The following is a 23,885-nucleotide window of genomic DNA, read 5'->3' on the forward strand; positions in this document are numbered from 1 at the left end:
TATATATATATATATATATATATATATATATAAACCTATAAACCATTTCCGAAAACATTTTATTTCAAGAAGTTGAACATTCGAGAAAAAAAAAATATATACCGGTATATATATATATATATATATATATATATATATATATATATATATATATATATATATATATATATACGACGGTCTAAACCCAGCTCCCACTCCCTATTGGTGGGTGAACAATCCATCGCTTGGCGAAATCTGCTTCGCAATGATAGGAAGAGCCGACATCGAAGGATCAAAACGCAATGTCGCTATGAACGCTTGGCTGCCACAAGCCAGTTGTCCCTGTGGTAACTTTTCTGACACCTCTAACTTAAAACTCCTAAAGACTAAAGGATCGATAGGTCACTCTTTCGCGGTTTGTATTCCTACTGAAAATCAAAATCAAGCGAGCTTTCACCCTTTTGTTCTACGCGAGATTTCTGTTCTCGCTGAGCTCGCTTTAGGACACCTGTGTTATCATTTGACAGATGTGCCCCCCCAGCCAAACTCCCAACCTGACTCTGTCTCGGACGCAGATCGGCTCCGACGCGAGATTTCAGGGTGAAAGTCCGTTAAAAAGAAAAGAGAACTCTTTCCGGGGCCCCCGCCGGCGTCTCCGGGTTCGGTTGCGTTGCCGCGCCTACCAACGAGTGGCAATAACCGCGTTTCGGTTCAGGAATGTTAACCCGATTCCCTTTCGATAGGCGGCCCGAGCATTGGGCGCTTTGACACGGAATTACCCTATCTCTTAGGATCGACTAACCCATGTCCACTGCTGTTCACATAGAATCTTTCTCCACTTCGGTCTTCAAAGTTCTTATTTGAATATTTGCTACTACCACCAAGATCTGCACCGGGGGCCGTTTCACCCGGCTAGCACCAGAACCATGGGAGAGGAGTGGTTGGAGAGGGCAAAGGATAAGAGAAGTCACAGATATTGAAGCCCGGTAAAAAGCAAGAGATTCTGTCCCCCACCCACCCACCCACCCCCGTCTCTTTCCCAATTGAGGTAAAGCTGTGTCTCCAGAACCGGTATGTTTACATAATAAGCTGAATTACTGCAGCATTTATTTTGATTGGCTCATTCTTATAATCTTTTAGAGGACAGACATAGATGATGTGACCATTAGCAATTTTTTGCTTCATTATTATATATAGCAAATACGGGAAGATAGATGACGTCACAATGTGGCTGTGCCTCGTTTGCCACTTTTTGGATCTTACTACATTATGACGTCATCTATTATCTCTTACTAAACAGAGATATGGCAGCATGAAATCTCTTTGTTAATTCGTAAGGTATATTTCAGCTTTGATGTTCGTTAAGATATAGTACACACAATAATGTGCCGGATTTGCCTTGTTTTTTATCAGGAAATGATGATATAGATGTGACACTGTATCGTTTAAATTGTTTAAAGTGCTGAAAGCAACATTTAATCCTTAATGGCACCCTGTATTTTACTATTTTAGCTATAATAGTAGTACTTATAATAAGCTTAAGTTGTAACTTGAATGATTATTCATTTGTTTAGTTTTAAGGGGGAGGCCCCACATCAATAACGTTGTCACCTTAACATGAATGCGTGAAATCATATTATAATAAAATGTGTCAAAAAGGCTATTTTTTCACGTATATGGGTACGTAGTTTTGTTTTGTATATTCCACTTTCATCAACTACGAAACCTGAAGAAGTCCATCAGTAAAATCTTGCTTTTATTAATTGCTGTCGTTCTTTGGTTACTGAATCCTTCGACAGTAACAATGTTTGACAGGAATACTATGCAAAAATAGAACCAAATTATATTTTAAGCATTTTACTTTTCAAGATGAACAATAATCTGCACGTTTACGATACAACACAAACAAACCCAACAGAACGATGTAACATTACCCAAGGATTGAAACTGACCAATCACAACAGAATTACACCAACTGAGCCATTACCATCACGGCTGAACTAACCAGTAGCTCACATGAACTGGACTTATTACACTAACAACAATTCAATTGTTCCTGATGATGACTTCTACTCAGGTTGTTGAAATATCAGTCACTATTGCCGACAGCAGTCTTTCTGAAGACAATTTTGGTATTATTTTGTCAACTGAGTTGACAACGTAAATTGGCCACCGTAGAGAGTTTTAAAGCTGACGTTTCGAGCGTTAACCCTTCGTCGGAGCGAAGTCGCGAATTACCCTGTTATACTCTCCCACCGACGCAGCTCAACAGGTTCTTTATAAACTTACCCCCTTCTCAGGAGTACCCTCACCCGGACGATTGGACGACACGATCAAACCTACAGCTTCAAATGCCTTTTGAAAGTAAAGTACGCGAACGATTTTGTTAGGGGTTACTTCTCCAGATTGTTATTGACTTCGAGGAAGAGAATCTCAAGACTCCTAAAAAACAAATCGGGCTCCCGCTTTTTGGTCGACTGATGTTGTTAATCACTCAACGTATGATTACAGACCGAATTAAGCACGCCAAAACGACACGTTCAAGTTGATCTATATCGTAGTTAAAATATTATTATAGTTTAGATTTGTTGTTTTGCATTAGTGGCCGCAGGTATTTGTAGTAGCCTGGTTGCACCTGAAATGAAAACAAAGTCCTTCAATAAAACAGGTTTAGTTGGCACAGTAACGAATGGTTTTTTGACCCACAGGCAACCCTATAGTGGTGTTCATAGGATTTGGAAAACCCAAGCCCAGATACAATACAAAAACCTTGGTAATTCTTGCTTTGAGCCGGTTTTGTCGTAATGCCCTAAATTTTTTATACCTCTTACCGATATTTCCGCATGATAGAGCGCTCTATGAATGAATGTTTAAAAAAAAAAACCAAAGTGATAACGATAACCAATCAGAGGATAAGAAAATTTCACAATTAACCAAAAAGAAAGCAAATTTATCAGTTTTTTTTAAGGCAAATTTATTGAAGCGCGGGAAAACACGAGTGAGCAGGACGCGGTTGCATTTAGTGTTGAATCTGATTGGCTGAGAGGATTACACGAGTTTTCGGCACCACTCACAAAGCAAAGTAAAGCAAATGCATAGCGATCCCAGATTAGTATCGAAACTCAATCGCACATTTCTTTATCCACCAAAAAATTAATAAACTGTACCTGTTCATCATTTAACTCCGATCTTTGCGCCCATCTGAAAAGGTCCTCATATACGTTGCCATCGAAACGTCCCAATGGAGAGTTAAGTACGTAATCTGAATGATCAAAGGCGTCAACCAGAGCCACTGCTTCAGGTCTTTACGTTGGGAAATACAGAAACAAGAAAATCGGGTTAACTCAAACAAGTTGCTGTTTTTTAAACCCGTTCACGATATCATGAAATAACTTCATTACTATCAAAACTCGATCTTGACAGCAAACAATTCACAAAGTTGAAAAAAAAAAAAACAAACAAAGCTTTTCACAACTGCTAAATATCAGAACCTTGAATATCAGAACTTTCGAGCCCTTCGTCAGAGCGAAAGACGAAAGGGCTAACGCTCGAAACGTCAGCTTTCAAACTCTTGACGGAGGCTAATTTACGTTATGAACTCTGCAGTTGTTAACACTAAATTACCCTTTTAAGAATTAGGGATTTTTATTCTTAGTCAACTCACCTGAGCTTGTCCATTAAATCATAAACTTGTTGTCGTATAGTTTGAGTTTGAGCGCAGTTAAGAACTCCAGCCTAACAGGAAATAGAGAAAAAAAAGAAGGCAACAGATACTTCATACAACTGATATTAAAAATGGCTTCCTATCTTTCATTTTCATTTTTCATGCAGGTTTCTCTTCTACACTACTTAAAGCTGGATACATCATAACTTTTGTTGTTCGCTTCTTTGTTCTTGTTTGTTTATCACTCGGCGTGAAGGTCAAGGTTGTTAGGCGTTTCATCTGAGCTAAAATCATTTCTATTACTAGCTTCATAACATTATCGCTCTTGCTTACGAAGTTTTTAATCTAAAAAATCGTTTGTTACCTCCAGAAAACTTCCTGAGTCTTCAACGATACCCCAAAGAACAAACAAATCTGCCACACATTTCAGCACCCTGCGTAAACTTGAACTAACACCAGACAGGTTCTCCATCGAATCCAATAAATACGAAACCATTACACAATGACTATAACCCTAAAACAAAGAGAAAAAATAAACTAATAATTTATATCTAAGTGAGATATCTTTATTAGAGGTACATATTACTTGCAGACGTCCGCGCGAATCAAAGGCTGCGCACACTCCATTAAAAGGCTGAAGCAAAAGATCGCGTAATCATAACGGCAAATCCGAAGAAGGAAAATATTGAGGAGAGCCAATGAGAGCTCAAAGTGTTGACATAGGAGCGGGTATATGCGTGGGAAAACGCAACGCCCAACCCAACAACAAAGATGACAACGTAATCAATTGCAACAGCCAATCAAAAAGGGGAAAACACTGAGAAGAGCCAGTGAGAAAAAGAAAAACGCGGGTGCGCAAGGCAAGATTGCGCCCAGTTTCCTGCATAGCAAGCGTAATTTTGGCCAACGAGTGCGCCATATTTGATCTTCATGGCAGCGGAAGACTGGGGAGAGATAGAAATTTGTACCAAGCGGGTGAGCGACGTAACTCCAAATCAGACATGGCCGGTTGAATGAACAATCGCGAGCTTCATCACGTTAATTCGCCCTAAGAAGACGCCTGCACTGTAGGCTAGCGCGCAGTTTTAAGAGTAAGATTAGTTAAATTCCAGATTAATTTTGAAAATCAATCAACTGAACATTTCTCTGCAACACAGCTTGTGTTATGGTCACCTTGCTCTCTGGCTCACCTTAGCACAGCGTAGTAAGTCTACAGACAGCTCGTTCCAAGCATCAGAGGAGTCCGTTCCAGAGGAAATTTTTCTTTGAAGCTTTTCTGCAACAGCCCTCACCTCGCTGAAGGAACGCAAGGGAACGTTAAATTAATTAGTGACAGCCTATTTCTTTTTCTACATGGATATGCTTAAAACTGATGCAAGCTACAAGGCCACTGAACGGACGGACACCTGACACCGCCTCAAGCTTGAAAAAGCAGGACGCTTGACGTATCTAGCGGGATCGCCACATAACGGCACGCAAGAGTAGGTTAGCCTACTTACGGGCTTCCCAAATCATTTTTTTGGGGTGGCGGTGGGAACGGTTAAATTCTCTCACCTGCCAGTCCTGTCCTGGTAAATTGTTCTTTGTACACCTGACTCCAAAAATCCTTCTCCATTGATTACCGGACACTGTTCATTTCTTCGTGACAACTTACGGGCTTCCCAAATAATTTTTTTGGGGTGGCGGTGGGAACGGTTAAATTCTCTCACCTGCCAGTCCTGTCCTGGTAAATTCTTCTTTGTACACCTGGCTCCAAAAATCCTTCTCCATTGATTACCGGACACTGTTCATTTCTTCGTGACAAATACCTCAGTGAAACAGGAAGAGCTTTTCCCTCTTGAGCCTGAGAGGCGATTTTTACCAGAAACCTGTAACGAAATATAATCCCTGCAAATGTAATCAGTTGTGCAGCGCGAGAAGAATTTCAACTAATGCCAGAAGCTGAATACCCGAATGATCAGGGAGAACACGACCCCAAGCGCAAAAATGAACGTGAAATTACATGAATTTTTCCTTTCAAAGGAAAAAAAAACGCCAAAAGTCAAAGTAAGAAGTGACTTCAAAAACCCATCACCACTGGGCGAGGGATGTTTCTACTAGGTCACTAGGCAGTCGAAACATTGCGATCGTTTTTGATAGTAGGGCCGTCTAACTTAAAAGCTTTTTAACCGTCTACAAAAGTACATTTAAAACCTCAATTACATTTAGGTCAAAAGTCGGGGGCGACGCAACTTTAAGTTGGGGGTGACGCACAAAAACTTCAGGGCGCGGCAATCATACTTCGGGGCGACGGACTTCACTTGGAGCACCCGTGTAGGGGGGGGGGGGGGGCGATGTCACCTACATCCATTTAGGCAGTACAATAATGTATACAAGCTTACCTTGCTACTTGCAGGAAAAGAACATCATTATCTCCTTCGTAAGTACAGGCAGCATTCAACAATGTATACAATTCAGGAAGACCGCTGTACAGTAAGTAGCCATGTCCACCACACGCCAGTCGGCACGTCTCTGCATGATGCATGGCCGTTGAAGTCGAAAACGCCTTGAGACCACTGGTGATAGCATGGCTCTACAAAAAAAAGAATAAACTTGAGGAAAACTCAGGCAAAGTTTGTTGCAAAAAAAAAAAAAAAAAAAAAGAAAAATCTACGTGTCGATAAAATTCGTATTACAATGGCTGCCACACGACATCCTCTATTTAAAAGGGCTGCTTATAGTATATTACATTTAATTTTGACTGGTTAACAACCCATAGTATCTCAACTCATATACCATAGACCATTTTCACGGCATAAACATCGCACCTTTATTCGAAATCACTCAGGTGTCGCATATTTTAAGGTAATTATTTGAGTGATTTTTAGTACAGCGACTATAATTCCATCCGCACTTGTCGTAAGACAGTTCTTACGAACTTTAAGGCTACGCCTCCCATCGACTTTTTACGATCTCATATTCAACGAACGCAAATGGAATAATCGTTGAGGACTGTGTGAGCGGCGGATACAAATCCATCCATGAGATAAATAGAGACTGTTCCATGGGGTATCCGGTTAGATCGCTCCATGGTTAGATCGCTCCAAGTCAGATCGCTCCATACCGAAGTCAGATCGCTCCACTCGAAAGTTAGTTCGCTCCATCAAATAAGTTACTTCGCTCCATACATAAGTTACTTCGCTCCATGTAGAAACCTAATACACTAACTTACTTATAGTAATAAGTAAATAATACTTATAGTTTATAGTTGATGATGTGTATTGCGTCTTGCGATCGAGTTGCTGATCGACGTATTCGCTAACTTGAGGCCACCAAAGCGAATTACCGATGTTGGAACAAGTGTTTCAGTGTGTAATGAACGTAGAAAACTAATAAACTAACTTACTTCTGATCTTTGTAGTTTATAGTTTTTTTCTTTTATCAACCTTCCACGTTAGTTTTCTTCATGGAGCGAAGTAACTTATGTATGGAGCGAACTAACTTTCGAGTGGAGCGATCTGACTTCGGTATGGAGCGATCTGACTTGGAGCGATCTAACCATGGAGCGATCTAACCGTAATCCTTCCATGGAAATTGCGCACGAACGATTTTTATTCACGAGTGCCGATGCATCCAAAAAACGAACGAGCGAGTGCAGCGACGAGGGAGCTTTTTGATGCATTATAACGAGTGAATAAAAATCGTTCGTGCGCACTTCCCATGATGATGTTTTTATTTCACACATTCTAAGATTTATACTGAGCAGTACGAAGCGAACGACTGTGAAAAAACATCGTTCGTCCAATCAAACACGAACGATAGCACTTCACAGTGTAAATCTCAGTATGTACGAAATAAACTATTTTGGCCAATGTTCCCAGACTGGGAACACGAAAAGGTTTTACTTTACCTCTGGTAATATGGACAAGTCACCAGCTGCAATTTTCTTTTGACGTTCCTGAAACGATCTCCACACATGATCAAACGCAAACTTTGAGGCATAGGCCATGGCCAGCCCGGCTAACAGTTTGTACTGTTGTGTCTTGTAATCGATAATCTGGGTCTCGGGTTCCCTGTTGTAAGATCAAAGACAACTTGTGGGTAAATCACTAAATATACGTTTCCGAGTGTTTCACCAACGGTTAATTCAACCAAATCTTCTCGTAACGCGTATAATGACAAACGAAAGACAAACAAACAAACAAACAAAAACATGACGCACACAAACCAACAAACAATTTAAAACATCATGTTAAAACAAATCAAACAAACAAACAAACGAAAAACAAACTGAGTCCTCATTAACGGCTAAGTAAGCGCATCTAAGAGTCAATTTGTCCCCTTTGAGTTGAGGGAATTAAAAAAATTATTCGAAGGGATAAAAGATAAACTAAAAGCGTGCACGAAGCCCGTTACTCGAGGATGTGAATTTTGACCATGAAAGGAACGACTCGAGGAACGGTTTGAGTCGATATCGTTTGAATTTAAGCGATTTCAAACGCTCGAGGCTTTCTTTCTACTAAAAATCAAGTTTTTTCCAAGTGTTACCTTAAAAACACTTGCTTCTTGCTGCAGCAAATGTACCGTGAACTGATGACATGATGCGCGTGAATAGTGCCAAATACAGACATAAATGGGGTGAGTCTACTCCATTATATCTCCTAAACAAGCACAGTGACCTATCCTTTTTATTATATTTTTCGAAACAGACATTGGTAGGGTATATTTAAGGAAAGTTAAAAAAAAATTGTTCGATAACTTTTTTTTTCTGAGGAGTCACCTCAACGTTTAATCCAGGGGTAGTCATGAAACGAGAAAATATCATGCTAGTCACTCTTGGGTGTCGACAGGTTGATGACAGGAATGCATATGGTTTCTAAAACCAATAAACTTGTCCCATACCCTTGTTTCAGCTGACCCTGGCGACGCACAGCACTGTAACGAATGGCGATAGTGATCGCTTTTGATAACTGCCAGAAGGAGTCGCCAACAATGCCTGCCCGCGTCAAACTCATGGTACCGTACAACAGTTTGGAGTTGGCTGGTTTTGTGAAGGTTCCGTCAGGGGACAACTGTTGGTTATTGATAGTAAAATCAATATATTTACTGTGAAGCCTATTAAAATCAAATCTAAATAGGTGTAGGGGGAAAGACACAATAACTGAAAAAAAAAAAGTGCCAGGCTGGGCGATTGATAGAAAGTTATGTACGCTTTTCTCGGAGTGAAGACAGAATGTTATCACAGCAAGGAATTTCAGGTCGCGTTTTATTGTGATAAACCATTTAAGGATTTTGAGTTTTTTCGTCATTAATTCATATGGTTTATTTCGTTTTTCGATTGGTATCAGACCAGTTTGGGAAGGTTGACAACGCACGAGTAGCGACTCGCGATACTTGTTATGTTATTCCACCGTTAAGCACGAGTAAAAAATACGTTAAACTGTGATGAGAGAAAGTTGGATTTTGAGCATTCTGAACATTACCTGTCTTTAATTAGAAAAACTTATCCAACCACAATGAGGTTTCCACCCCTTTCAGTATCAAACCACTTATCATTGTGCCATAAAAGCCAGCACTAACGCCAAGTCATATATACGAGCACAACAACCCATTTCATACTACCTTTGAAAGACCCATTAGCATCTGGTCTAGTGGAATACGGACATGGTCAAACATTAGATATCCATTGTCACTCCCGTTGTACATCATGGAAAACTTGGCTCCAATGTCTCCTATCGTGATACCTGAATATTTTTGAAGAATAAAAGGTCTTACATGATAAATCACAGTGCGCCAAACAGATTGTAGTGGTTGTTGAAAGGGGGTAAGTTTCTGAAGGTGTTTTAAGTGAATTGACCATGGTAAACAGTTTCTAAAGCTGGGGTTCCGAGTAGTAGCCCTTCGTCTGAGCGAATAGATAAAATTGTGAGTTGTGGGTGTTTTATCTGTATAAAAATGGAGCTACGCTGTTGGTTGGAACATGGTAACATTACGAAGCAAATACAGTTCAAATACAAACGCAACTTGAAGGAAATTCACGTATTTGCTGCGCGGACGAACATACACAAACGCAGGCACAGTCATGTAAGCAAGAAATGAAAAAAGAACTATACCCATTCTCGTCTTCTTGCGTTTGCGCTCGCGTTTACATCTCATACGTTTATCTCTATGCTACAACACTATTGAAAAGGAAAAGTCCTCTTCAGGTTCGTTTCGCCATGAATTGGGGGGCCTGTGGAGTGGATGTGAGTGTCTGCATTTTCCTTTTTTTTCTTTTGCTCTCTCTCTTGCAGAGATCCCTTACCTGGCAAAGGTTGATGAGTCTCTAGATCTCGTAACTGAACTAGAAACATCTGAATTCCATGATCAGTTCCATCAACAATCAGCCTTGCGGGCACAGTCGCAAAATTAGAAGTTTTTCCCACTAGAAACATTTAAATTAACATTTCAAAATGGAAGCACTGTAGCATAACATTAAGAAAGGACAGAGTTTAGGCGATAAATTTATTCGCACTCATAAATCTGCAAAAGTAAATTACTCTGCTTTTTTCACGCGGGTTATTCAACCATGAGGAAAAAAAAAAGCAAACAAAAATCTGACATTTAAATCAATACTTCAGAATGGAAGTAGTATAGCGTTAAGTACAGATCACTAAAGAGTTCAAGCAATAAATTTAACCACAATGATGAATCTACAGGGGCAAGTTCCCTTTTTTTTTTTTTTTTAATTTTTTTTTTTACATAAGGTCATTCAAGACTTGGCGATTGAACGAAAACAGCCGTCTAGGTAGAGAAACACCCTCTCTTGTCCCAATCCCTTCTCGCCCACAACTCCTCCTCATCACCTGGTACTTAAGTATCTTTTCTAACCAAATCTTTAAAATGCATCCATATATAATATAATTTCGAACATACGATTTCCAGGCCACCATTTACACGCTGAATGAGTCGGCGAGTGAATAATAAACTCCTGTGTGGTCTTATCATATGTTGCTATTGTCTCCAGGCCACGCACAAAAGTTCCTGAAAATATAATTTATACACAAGATAATTCATCAAATTACTAAATGCCAAATACCTAACCTTTGCCACCCTAACATCAGTATGCATATTCTCCATACTGTTCTCTATACATTTCATAAGATGCTGACAAGGAGAATTTGTTCATAGACCTTCATACTCACCATGGCCAATTTCAGTCTGGGCATATGTTCCTATTATCTGAAAGGACTCTGCAAGAGGCAGCCATTTTGCTTTTTGTTCTTCACTTCCTTGTCCCTTAATTGACAGAAGAAAGAAAGTACATTAATATAAAAGCCTTCTTTGCAGTAATGAACAATGCTTAAGCAGTAGTGGAAATAATGCCTGAAAAAATTCAGGCCTTTATAGGATTTGAACCCACATGACCTATGTGATACCAGTGTAGTGATCTTCCAACTGAGGTACCAACATAACAAACCGGCTGGGAGCTGGTCATTTTTTTGCTTTGTAATAAACCTGTGAAGTGATGAATAATGTTCAAATCCCATACAGGACTGAATTTTTTCAGGCCTTATCTTCATTTCTGCTTAAGTAGCATTCATTATTGCAAAGATTGCTTCCATGTTCATTTCTTAATCTGCAGTTCACATAGTGATTTTCATATATTCACAGTAGAGAATGTACATGTAATCAGTCTGTTTTTAACAATAATTTTCAGCAATTAAACAAAGAAGCTTGATGCAGGTTACATAGAGAATAAGGAAAAGCAGCCCCAGCCCCCTAGCTTTCAGTCCCTAGTTGACTCTCCTATACCTATTGTTACAAGTGTGGTCTACAAAAACATTTGAGATAAAATGTAAAGTCTGTTAGAAAGAAGGTTGCATCATTCTGTTGAACCATAATAAAAAATTTGCATTTCATAGTTGTCAGCCTTTTTCATTACCATCTACTTCTGATTAAATTTCTGAAATTGAGATGTTTAAGAGTGTTACAAAATTTTTTTTTTTGGAGTAAGTTTGTGCTTTTTCAACAAATATGAACAATTTGAGGTACCTTTATGGTAGGAATGAACATCACTTTATGCAAGGCGTATGGCAGCTGGGTTTGTGTGCTCCTAGGGAAAGAGTTGAAAGCCTGTAATTTTGTATACATCTCATCATGATTTATCAGATTTTAATTTTGCATTACAGTTGCACACTTTTTCAGCTTGTGGAATTGATATCTAACTAGAAACAAAGTACTTCTTCAAGATTCCTTTTAAACAGTCATGTCAGAAAGTTCTAAATTGGTGACTACCCTATCAATAAGGAGTAGCTGAATTTTATCTCATCTGTTACTGAAGCATTGACTCGGCTTAAAACAAGTAAGTTGTAATTATAGTCAGCTGAGAGTTCTTTAATCTTAGCTTGCCCAAAAGATACTAACAGTTTCTGTTTACCCTTGCAATCATGCTCATTAAGTCTGCTACTGACTGAGAAGTACCCCACACTTAGGCATAAACAATGACTGTACTCATCAGTTAGCAGCAGAAATCAAGTGATTGTGGCCCACAGTGTTTATCAGTAACGTTCATGCCATTTATTAACCAGTAATGATCATGTCAGACTTTCACCTTTGTTTAAAATGCGCTATCTATACCTTCCTAAAATGCTCTGATCATTAGGATCATTTATCCGATGTTCTTTTACTAGCTCAGTGATTCTTAATCCTTTCTGTAAACCTCTCTCATAAGCACGTCTGCGGTCAAGGATGTAATAATCTTCTTTGCTAAGCACAGGATCCTTCTCTACCAATGACTCTTCAATTGAATAAAAAGGAAAATAAATTATATTTGATGACAAAAACCTTTAATTAAAAGCTAAAACAGGTTTTATCATAAATACTGAACATGAAGGGTGGACAATTGGTTAGGGGGGGTCACAATGTCAAACAGAGGGTTTTCATCAATTTTTGTCACCTGAATACTGAATATTGTATAAGTTGTTTTCTTACAAAATTGGGGGGGGGGGGGAGGTCCACAGGCACCCCAGGACTCTACCCCAACATGGGATCATGAGTTGCACCCTTATGTTGATGTCTTCTTGTATCAGGGTTCAAACATGTCCCAGGATCACTAGACATGGGAGGAAAGTCCCTCTGGCAGTTCCTACTACCATTTTAGTGCGACAAGCCCATTATAAGTATTAAATGCATCCATAAAAAAGTACATTCAACTGAAAACACATATATCAACAATACAATAAAACCATGAGCCTTAGGGATAATTCTACTAAAACAATACGTCTAATCGCTCTAAATTCCTATGTGTGATGGTCACCTTGAGCTTCACCCTCATCACAGTTGTAAAGCGATAGAAATCTCGAGCTCATAGTCTAAACGTCACATAGACAGTAGGTTATGTGTCACTCAAGTGTGTCAGGTTTAAGGTCCACTTTGCAAGGGTCTCGGTTCGCGTGACATTTCTCGAGCTAGAGTGTCGATTTCCATACGAACACTCCATTTCGCATCTGATCACGCTCGATGCAGGTGCGTTTGCCACGTTCACCCCAATTACCTGATTGAAGCAATTATCAGAAATTATTTATCCAAATGCCATCTAACACAAATGCCAATCTCATAGCTATAACCACCAATCGATATTCTCACCTAAGAATTTCTTACGCTCTGTTCTCTCTCGGCCTCCATAAAGCAAGTAAGTTAGTTCCCTTGTGTCAAAGGATGCTTTTCCTCGTTCACGGGCTAAATCGGGATTTATTTTACCAGACGGTGGCTTCATTTTGATACAGACCAAATAGATTCCACCAGAGATCAATGGTTTTATGAGGTAAACATTACACAACTCGCACTAGGGTAACGTGACTTCGCTGCAAAGTAGCTGACCATGATTTCTCGGTCTAGTCTCCCTCGGTCACCCTTAAAATGTGCTGGTTGTTGCGTAAACATTTTATTTCAAGAAGTTGAACATTCAACTTTATAAACATTCATAATATATATTTATATATGTATATATATTATTTTATCGTGTTTTCCTTGCCCAAGGGCCCCTTCTATTTAAGAACTTATTATCATGTCAATTGTCTTTTATGAATGGCTTAGTGGCTGGTGAAAGATCACTGAGAGTGATGTTTTTTGCGGGAAAAGGCTGAGTGGCATATTTTCGCTTTCGCTTTATTGCTTGTTTGTCATGTTTTCGCGGCTGAAGACAAAAGACCTGAACAGGAAAGATGTTGCATGCAGGGAATTCGATATCCTGGTAAGCCGGATTTTGCTCTGTATGACTGTATGAGATTGGCAAAACATGAGGGACGCTTGCTTCATTTTTCAAGAATCAAACAGTGTAGATGCTCTGTCTGATTATTTTCTGTTGCCTGCTTGGGAAATAAACATTTTCTTTTTCTATGGGATATTTTTTTGCTTATTATTTTTTTCCCTACACGAAAAAAAATATTACCCACCGAGGTTCTTGTTAAAGCGGACAGGGAAAGCCAATTCCAGTGCCTAAATGTAAAAAGGTATTTTTCCATTAGACTCCATCAAAATACAAACAATGAAAACTGGAAAAAAAATGGCTTCATCATCTTTCTATATTCTTGATGTAGTCTCGTACCAAGACCTTTCACGGCCAAGCGCGTCGCTCGCGCATTGTTGTATACATGATAATCTCTACTTTCTTGCGTACTTCGCCTTTCTCAACCAGAAGTGTAAGACCAAGGCCACCAAAACCAATCAAGTGGAGAAGAAACTCCTCAAGAAGGCTGTGTCCACAGCACTGTGGATTCATATGATATTATTTGCTTGTTACCTCCCATTTTTTTTTGTTTTTGTTTTTTTTGTTTTTTTGTCGTTGTTGGTTTTATCTCTTTCGGTGCATGGAACACGCCGTTCTTCATAACTGTGTGATGCTAAGCTCTTTAATTCTAGATAGAATTTTTTTTTCTATTTCTATTGCTGGATATATTACGAACGAGACAGATGAAAAATTTAAAACTTGTTTATCGACTTAAAAAAAAAAAATATATATATATATATATATATATATATATATATATATATATATATATATATATAACTAACTGCAGACAGTACTGTTTCGGCCTTCTGGGCCTCATCAGTGCAGTGCTGATGCTAGGATGGAGGAAAGACTATATAGCCACCTCAAGTGATCTCACATATGTGGGATCATCTAAGCCATGCCAGAGTGCTCAAACTAGAAAAACTAGTGAGCATGCATATATATATATATATATATATATATATATATATATATATATATATATCAAGATATTTTCTACGAGTGTAAGACATGATAAAAAAGTTGCCAATCACACTGGTTGCCAAACTTCTCTACAAGTGTACTAATGCCATCGACCTTTTGGCCTTAGCAGTATCGCATTGGTTGAGCATACAGTGACTAAGTTTGTAAGACTCAGGTTTAACTCTTCACGGGCAACTCAGATTCTTTCATTGTTCCATGTTCCATAATCGTGATTATTCTAGTTGTATAGATTCCGCTCCTGTTCTAACAGTGGTTGATTTTCAAATTTAATTTCAAGAGGCGAGTGAGCCACAGACCGTTTCATGTACATGTACTCTCCATTTCCCATGTTTCCTTGCGACCCTTTTTGGCGGAATTGCCGCCCACAAATCACGTGAAAACAAAGCAGACCAAAAGGTCTCTCTGGCAGCTCAGAGGAGCTATTAAAGATTGAATTTCACAAGGACTTGTGGTAAGTCCGAACAAGTTTTTGTAACTATTGCTACAGTTTAGATTTGTTGTCACGCATCAACGGCCGCAGGTACTTGTAGTAGCCTGGCTGTACCTAGAATGGAAAAACAGCTGATTACTACATAAAAAAACGGTAAAATAATGCAACTATAACTAGCGTTCAAAAAAGATGGAAACGACGCAAAGTTTGATGTGCTTCGTAGAGGGTAAAAACCATTAATTGAGACAGGAAACTTTCCTAATATCTGTGTTGACCGAGAGAACCTGAACGTGACTTTGAATTTGAACAAGGCAATAACGATAAACAACCAATAACGCACTAGCTGAGATCACGGCGCTTTTCCCATCAGCCAATCAAATGACAAGCATAACATAATGTCATCACTTTCTGGTCACAGACCAAGACACAGATGTACAAACGTTACAACTATAGACAAGAAAAATGACCCGTTGATCTTAATAGACACTTGTAGTAAACCGATGCTTTACAAACCACAACTCAATTTACCTCCTGATCATTCAGTTCTGATCTTTGAGCCCATCTGAAAAGGTCTTCATAAACTTTGCCATCGAAGCGTCCCAGTGGTGAATTAAGTAAGTAATCTGAATGATCGAACGCGTCCACTAGAGCGACTGCTTCAGGTCTAAACGTTAAGAAAACAAAATAAGAACGCATCCAGTCGCAATACAATCTTGAAAGACAATCAATGAGATGAAGGGAAAAACAAAAGTTTTACACTTCTTGATCAGAAAAAACTTCTTGAAGCGAAAACCGAATTACTGAAAAAGGGTCAAAGAGTGAAAATAAAATTTCGAATAAGATCGCATAAATGTATGGTACATGTTCAAAGTAAATTACATAACGCATTTTTTGTAAGACAAACCTAAGCTGTTCCATCAATGCATAAACTTGGTGTCGAATGGTTTGAATTTGGCCGCAGTTCAGAATTCCAGCCTGAAAGCAAAATGGGAGAAGATGTTTGGGTTTCTCTGAAAACGTGCACTTGGTATCGAAACCATGGATTTGAAACTTTCAGCAACATGTAGTTTTCAGTAACATGCAGTCGCAAAACACTAAAAGTTATCTAATGGCTGTTAAACTGACATAAGTGCGCATACACATGTAGTTTGTTTTCACAGTTTTCTAGCATTTCCTGATCTCTCTTTTGATTGGACGTGAAAAAATAAACATTTAGGACCCATTTTCAATGCTTACGATTTAAAACAACACTTTGGGGCAAGTAACAGTATAATGCTCCCCTGATTTTCTTCGATAAAAATCTCACTCTTCATCTTGTGAAGTGTGATTACTGCTATAGACTTACTTGTGTATTTCCCTCCTTACCTCTAGAAAACTACCTGAGTTTTCAGTAATACCCCACAGAACAAATAGGTCTGATAGAGATTTCAGGACCATGCGTGAATTTGGGCTGACTCCAGAGAGGTTCTCCATCGAATCCAACACATAGGAAACCATTACACTGTTACTGTAGCCCTGTAAAAAGAACGAAAGATAAATCACTTTAATCTACGGTGACTCAGAACAGTTTACCCCTCCCACCTCGCACCAGCCTTCCTCCTCCCAGTAATTCTGGTACCCGTACATTTTCCGAGGTGGATGGAGCCATTTTGAAAGTGAAGTCTCTTGCTTTTAAATACAACACAGTGACCCGGCTTGGGCTTGAACCCAGACCTCTCAATCTGTCCCCGGTAGTTCGACGGACAGAAAACGCTATCCACTGGATAAATCTCTATCCAGTGGATAGCGCAGTACATTTGTGAACATTCATCCATTGGATAACGATTTTATCTGCTGGATAGCGTCATCCACCCTTTTAACAACTGAGCCCTAATATGGAGTGTACGCTCTCTACCCCACCAAGGGGGAGAGGGTGATGCGTGAAGAGACCAAACAAAGGCTGCGAAGGAGACTATTCAAGACAAAGATACCCTGAAACTTTTACCTTGGCACAGCGCACTAAGTCTAAAGACAAGTCATTCCACGCATCGGCAGGATCCATTCCAGAAAGTATTCTACTTTGAAGTGCTCCTGCTACAGTCCTCATTTCACTTATATTCAAAGACAAGAGAAATTTCCCAATAAAAATGAGACATTAAAGTTATTCTTCACTCAGAGCAGTTTACTTTCAAGTTAAAGGCACACTTATATCTCCAGTGTAGATGCTAGCTCAAAGATTGTTGATAAAAAGCCAAGAAACTCCAATCCATTGAAAATGGAGAGCAACAAACTGGTGCTAAAATCTCAAGACTACTTCAGGTATCTGCTCCAATGACAGTCTCTTAGACAAAACAAATTCAGTGAGTCCTTATCTGAAAAATGATTTGACTATTGTTAATTTTGCTTGGTTTTATTTCTTTGCTTCACATTCCCTGTACATAGTTGCTAAAAGAGCGATGCCAACCCTTTGATCACTATATGAGTAACTAGCATATAAATTCTCCTTACAATATCACCCCTGAATCAAACATTAAGATCAGGAGAATAAAAGAAATGATCACCAACTATAGAAGCTCTTGACTGTTAAACAAATTCTCCTTCAGCACCTCAGGAAATGTACAGAGAATGGTACGGAGAATATGCATACTGATGTTGGCGTGAAAAGAGTTAAGACTACTTGAGAACCCTTTCGTTTTTTCAAGTTCCTTGTTATGGACCAAGCTCACCTTGCAGTCCTTTCCTGGTAAATTGTTCTTTGAACTTCAGGTTCTAAGAATCCCTCTCTGTTTATAACTGGACAATGTTCACATTTTCGTGACATATATTTAAGTGATGGTGGAAGAGTCTTTCCTTCTTGAACTTGTGAGGCGATTTTCACCAGATACCTATTGACACGTTTGTCAAAATGAAATCTTTAGGTATTGCGGACATAGCTGAATGCAAGCTCACTTATAACATAGAGAGACACACAGTTTTCAGCTCACCTAGCGACTTGCAAGTAAAGGACATCATTATCCCCCTCGTAAGTACAGGAAGCATTCAACACTGCATAAAAGTCAGGAAGACCACTGTACAGTAAGTAGCCATGTCCACCACAAGCCAGTCGGCACGTCTCTGTATGACGCATGGCTGTTGATGTCGCGAACGCTTTCAGACCACTAGTGATTGCATGAAGCTACAAACAAATTGAGCATTAGATGAAAAAAAAAAAAAAAGAAACAGTGGAACAGTGCGAATTAATTTAAGCTGTTGATGCCAGTTTTTAAATTTCTAAGAAATAGAGAATTCTGAATCCCCGCCTCCATCTTTCTGCACTCAAGAGAAAATTTTGTCAGGCTCTCAGCTTTCTAGAAAATTTCAGCAACCTATCAAGTGCAAAGCAGTCTACAGTTATTTCTGTTTCCCCCAAAAAGGGGCTAAAAATGATAAAAAATATACTTGCTGCAGTTGTCAAACACTAGGCAACACGTTAAATTACATTTTTAAGTCAAGAATTTTTATACCTCTGGTAACATAGAGAAGTCCCCTGCCGCAAAATTCCTTTGGGATTCTTCATACAATTTCCACACACGGTCAAACGTAAACTTTGTAGCGTAAGCCATAGCTAAACCTGGTAACAGTTTATATTGCTGTGTCTTGTAGTGGATAAGCTGGGCCTCAGGCTCGCTAATTAACAGAAAAACTAAATGTTCACATGAGGATCTAACTTCAAAGTAACTATCTTCATAATAGGAAATCTATTCTCGTTTGGACTCCCACTCTCAGTCCACTCTTAGCCATATTTTATGTTAACACCTCATTAAAGAAGAAAGTTGGTTTATCAACTGAGTTGATAATGTAAATTGGCCACCACTGGGAGTTACAAAAGCTGACATTTCGAGCGTTAGCCCTTCGTCAAAGCGAAGGGCTAACATGGCACAAGAGACACCTCGCTGGAAAGCAAACGTGCGCACTGTGACATCCAAAGCAGAGGAACTTGCTTTAACCTTGCCGTTGTTGTTGTTTGAGAAGTCTCACTGCGCATTTTTCTCGACCAGGGTGTCTGTTTTATCATATAAATGCTTACCGAGTACAGCCTATTTCTTACAACTTACTCTGATTTGGGTCGACCTTGCCGTCTCACTGCACTGTAACGCAAGGCAATGGTGATTGCTTGGGACAGTAACCAAAAACAATCAACAACAATAACTGTCCGCACATAACTCATAGAGCCATACAAAAGCTTGGAGTTTCCTGACTTTGTGAACGTGCCATCAGGCGAAAGCTGTGCATGAAAAAGAGTGAAAAACGGAGTTTCTTCTTAAAAAACCAAAACCCAAGTTATCACAGCGATCGATCAGAACAGAAATTGACATCTTCGCTAGCCAATGAGGACTCAAAGGTAAACCAAGCAAACTGCTTGAAGCGCGAGAAAACGCAAGTGACGAAGTCGCTTGGTTTTAGTTTTGCATCTGATTGGTTGAGAGAGTGGCGCGAGTTTTCTAGACCAATCACAAGCAAAGTAAAGTAAAACCAAAGTTAGTGTAAACTAAGCCATAGAAGGTGTACGCAGAGGGAAGGGGGGGACCTCCAATATGTGGATTTGATCAGCGTCCCCAATAAAATGTCAGTGACCAAAACTTGTACCATCTGAGTGCTTATTACCAGCAAGTCCCAGGCAAAGTAAAGAAAAACCTATGCAATTCCCAAGGCATGTAACTAATTTTAACACAATTTAAAATTGCTCAATACCTTCGCTAGCCCCATAAGCATCTGGTTAAGAGGAATCCGGACATGATCAAACATCAGAAATCCATTGTCTGTTACATTTGTCAAAGGAGAGAATTTGGCTCCAATGTCTCCTACTGTTATACCTAAGAAATAAGAAAAGGAAGTAACAAGGACACTGTTGTCCTCCTCATTGTGGCAAGTCTTTGAGGGACAAGAAATAACTCAACAGGCTTATTTGCTGATAGGCAAATAAGTGGTCCTGTATTCAACAGTTTTGCCGAGACAAGCTTTATGAGATAATCAGACAATTTGGTTTTATATCAGAGTTGATAAATGTAAATTGGCCACAGTAAAGAGTTTGACAAGCGTTAACCTTTCATCAGAGCAGATGAAGTTGAAGATAAAACATACCAGGCAAAGGTTGGTGAGTATCCAGATCACGCAACTGAACAATAAACATCTGTATCCCATGATCCTTTTCATCCACTATTAGTCTTGCTGGCATGATGGCAAAATTGGAAGACTTTCCCACTGAAAGTTAAAGATCATAACCAGTTTGGCAAGTAATGCAAAGTTATCTTTAATTTTGCTTGTAAATCAAGACATAACAAGGGGTAATTTATTTCACCATCCAAGTGACCCCAGTCCTGTAATGAGCTTTTTAGTGAATAGTGCTTTGCTAATAAGACTGGAAGAAGCATTCAGAGTCCTAAAAGTGACATTTTTTTGGACACCTCCCTGAAGTAGATACTGTACAGCACATGTATGCAACATGAAAGTCTCACGCTCACACATTTCTGAACTAAACTACAAGTTTGTTTTCTGTTTCAACTTTCAATTGTATTTAATAATTAATAAATAACAAACATTCATCTGATGAAAGAGGACTTACAATTTCCAGGCCACCATTTGCATGCAGTCAGTGATGGTGAGTGAATAATAAACTCTTGTGTGCTTTTATCATATGTTGCTGTAGTCTCCAAGCCACGAATAAAAGTTCCTGGAGAAAGATGTGAAAAATCACCAGAAAATATCAATCTTGTCAGAAACAGTTTTCAGAACATTTCAGAATTTTGAAAAACAATCATAAACCATTCATTTCATTATACAGCAAAGACTTTTATGTTTAATTTGTGTGTGTTTACTTTGCAAGGTGAAATCAGTACAATTTAATGTTATATACCAAATTTCCTAAAATCATTCTCTAAAATCCTCCTCCTAAGTACTCACTATACAACCCCTCTCCCCTTACAGGTGGGCAAAGACAGCAAATAAAGGCCCCCTTCTCTTTCCATCACTCTATTTGTTATATCAATCAATTCTCTAAAACTAAACTTGCATCATTATATGTGACAAGGGGCCTACTAAATTAAGCCACACGCTTCCTCAAGTGCCATCTGTTTTGACCAAAATTTTGAATATCAGGGAAGTACAGTATTGTGCAAAAGTAATGCAAGCGGAATTCGGCGAATTTCGTTATTTGTTCTAACGATCTTTCGTCGAAAGTTCGAACGAAAATTCGATCGAAAGTTCAAGGCCTGTTAAGCGACATTTCGTCTGAACAAAGGACGCTTTTTCGATGAATTTTCGCCATGAAGCGAAAATTCGTGGCGGAAAGTGTCTCTTCGATCATTAGTGTTCGAAATTTCGCTTCGAACTGACAGTAGCTGTCTGCGAGTGATCAAGTTTGTTTACTATTCATGTAAGCAACACGAAATGTTATCAAACGTATTTATTGAAAATTATTTATTTACCATGACCAAGTTCAGTCTGTGCATAAGTTCCAATGATCTGATTTGATTCTGCAAGAGGCAGCCACTTAGCTTTCTGTTCCTCAGTTCCTTGGCCCTATCACATTGCATTGCAAATCATTAACATTGCATGATTATCTGTGAGAAGGCAAATGCAAAGCTAGTTGTCAGTTGAGTCATTAAATTTCTGATACAAAAAAAGTATGGAACCAAATGCTGTGTGACCTGAGCTTCTGTTGAGCCACAAAAGGGCAAAATCTGTCTATTTGAGCCTAAGTGGTTCCTCTAAGCCAGAGCTTATCCTGGTTTCCTAAGCTTGAAAGGAGTAGGAGCATTACTACTCCCCCCTGGATGGGAGCTAGTCCATCCTAAGGGTACCTCCCTCTCTCCCTCCTCCCCCCAGCATTTCAGCAAGCTTTTCACTGCAAGGCTGAAGTACATTTAAAATTTTTGGTGAAATAGTGCTTAGTATTTCTTTGCAGAACATTTGGCTGCCATCTTGGATCTTTATGCAGAAGGAGATCGAGGAGAGAATGAAATTTCTAGGGAGGGGGTGGATAGTGTATGTAGGGGGGGAGAAAGACAAAGAAAGGGGGGGCACTCTCTTACTCCACATCAAACATGGCAAATCAGTAAACAATTAACAGCTTGCTAGATCAATGGGCTCTCTCTAATATGGGCAAGACATCTGGACTATTCAAGCGACAACATATACCAGTATACTGCTTTAAATACAATTAAATGCTCCAATAAAATTTTAAGTACCATCTATATTTTCAATTTTAATCATTTTTTTCTAATTAAAAGAAATTACCACCAAGTCTGGAAATGGAGATGAATATTAAAGTTAATTAGAGATAGTTCACCTGCAAATGGAAATCACCATTAACCCTTTAACTTACAGAAGAGATTACCATGTAACTTCTCCTTAAAGTATCCATACATTATGCAGCAAACAGGTCATGAGAACACTCAACCTCATCAAGTACAATTTATTACCTTGATTGAACACCTAATTCTCGTAATCAATTTACAAGGAAATGTGCAGTAGCTAGAGGAGAGAATTGACGATCAGATCTTTGGAGTTAGAGGGTTAAGAATGAAACACATATGTTCAATATATAAAATCCGGGTGTACCTTTAAAGTGGGAATAAACATAACTTTGTTCAAGTGGAATGGAAATATAGTCCCAGCAAACCTAAAGAACAGAACGCATAAATTTATACAGAAATTTACTGCTCATATAGCGCTATTTACAACAAAAAGATCACAGGCGCTTTACAAGAAACATAACTGTTACAATGATAATAAATATTTACAGGATCAGATAGAAAATGAACACAAAATCACATGTATGTTAATTCACTGACTTGTATAACTGTCGAGGACAATCTAATTTGGTAGAATTTTAAACTAGGATAAGTGAATCGAAGAGGAACAAGATGGGAATTACAAGGTAAACGCATACCTCCCTAATAAGGTGATTTCATCTGGATCAGTGATTTGGTGTTCCTTACACAGTTCAACAGCTCGTAATCCTCTTTGTAAAGCCCTCTCATAGCCATGTTTGCGATCAAGGATGTATGCATCTTCTTTGCAAAACACTGGATCTTTCACTAACAATGACTCTTCAATGCAATGCGATGCGAAAAAAAAATGACAACTTTACAAACGACCAGAACTAATGTAATTAATTTCTCTGCACTTTTGGGAATTGCTGAGTAATCTTAAAACCTTTTTTTTTCAAGTATTGATCGTTCCACTACTCTTGATATTATGATGAGTACGTCTAGATCCTTGGTTGTAACGCTTAAAGATGTTAATGGAAGTTTCATCTTATCCTATCCCAAATCTCAGATCTTTACACAAAGTTGGAACAATTAAGTTATGTGGAGATGAAAAATTACCTAGGAATCGTTTCCGTTCTGTCTTATGCTTTCCCCCGTAAAGGAGGTACGTCAACTCCGTCGGGTTGAATGAAGCTTTTTTTCGCTCTTTGGCTAAATCTGGATTAACTTTAGTCGGAGAAGGTTGCATGGCGCCGCAAATTCAAACAAGATCTCTACACGCAAAGCTGAGAAATGGCGGCGAAACGATATCGTGTGATTATTTCGACAAGATTGCGTGACGAAACC

At 39.0% G+C, this 23,885-nt stretch overlaps 2 protein-coding genes across 3 annotated transcripts; both read right to left on the bottom strand.

The window, feature by feature from the left end:
- Positions 1–1,365: 1,365 nt before the first annotated feature.
- LOC149053417 (peroxisomal acyl-coenzyme A oxidase 1-like) lies at positions 1,366–13,522 on the bottom strand. 2 transcript variants are annotated; one of them, XM_089201817.1, is made up of 17 exons: positions 13,250–13,449; positions 12,921–13,157; positions 12,242–12,401; positions 11,657–11,717; positions 10,807–10,900; positions 10,538–10,645; positions 9,927–10,046; positions 9,245–9,366; positions 8,525–8,694; positions 7,533–7,695; positions 6,025–6,215; positions 5,353–5,511; positions 4,834–4,939; positions 4,008–4,157; positions 3,644–3,714; positions 3,147–3,282; positions 1,366–2,614 (listed from the first exon to the last, which is right to left on the bottom strand). In XM_089201817.1, exons 2-17 carry the CDS (start codon positions 12,970–12,972, stop codon positions 2,552–2,554), a joined length of 1,926 nt encoding a protein of 641 aa, XP_089057943.1. In that variant the 5' UTR covers positions 12,973–13,157; positions 13,250–13,449; the 3' UTR covers positions 1,366–2,551. The 2 variants fall into 2 exon arrangements, with proteins under 2 accessions (XP_089057943.1, XP_089057938.1); XM_089201812.1 differs by lacking the exon at positions 12,921–13,157 and having other exon boundaries at positions 13,250–13,522.
- Positions 13,523–15,035: 1,513 nt separating this feature from the next.
- LOC113673079 (peroxisomal acyl-coenzyme A oxidase 1) lies at positions 15,036–23,880 on the bottom strand. The gene is made up of 16 exons (XM_027189432.2): positions 23,658–23,880; positions 23,219–23,378; positions 22,888–22,948; positions 21,753–21,846; positions 20,891–20,998; positions 20,410–20,529; positions 20,020–20,141; positions 19,383–19,552; positions 18,792–18,954; positions 18,273–18,463; positions 18,015–18,173; positions 17,294–17,399; positions 16,675–16,824; positions 16,214–16,284; positions 15,838–15,973; positions 15,036–15,423 (listed from the first exon to the last, which is right to left on the bottom strand). Exons 1-16 carry the CDS (start codon positions 23,785–23,787, stop codon positions 15,361–15,363), a joined length of 2,004 nt encoding a protein of 667 aa, XP_027045233.2. The 5' UTR covers positions 23,788–23,880; the 3' UTR covers positions 15,036–15,360.
- Positions 23,881–23,885: the final 5 nt, after the last annotated feature.

Source organism: Pocillopora damicornis, chromosome 1, assembly GCF_964200805.1.
Source record: "Pocillopora damicornis chromosome 1, jaPocDami1.2, whole genome shotgun sequence".
Taxonomy (NCBI): Eukaryota; Metazoa; Cnidaria; class Anthozoa; order Scleractinia; family Pocilloporidae; genus Pocillopora; species Pocillopora damicornis.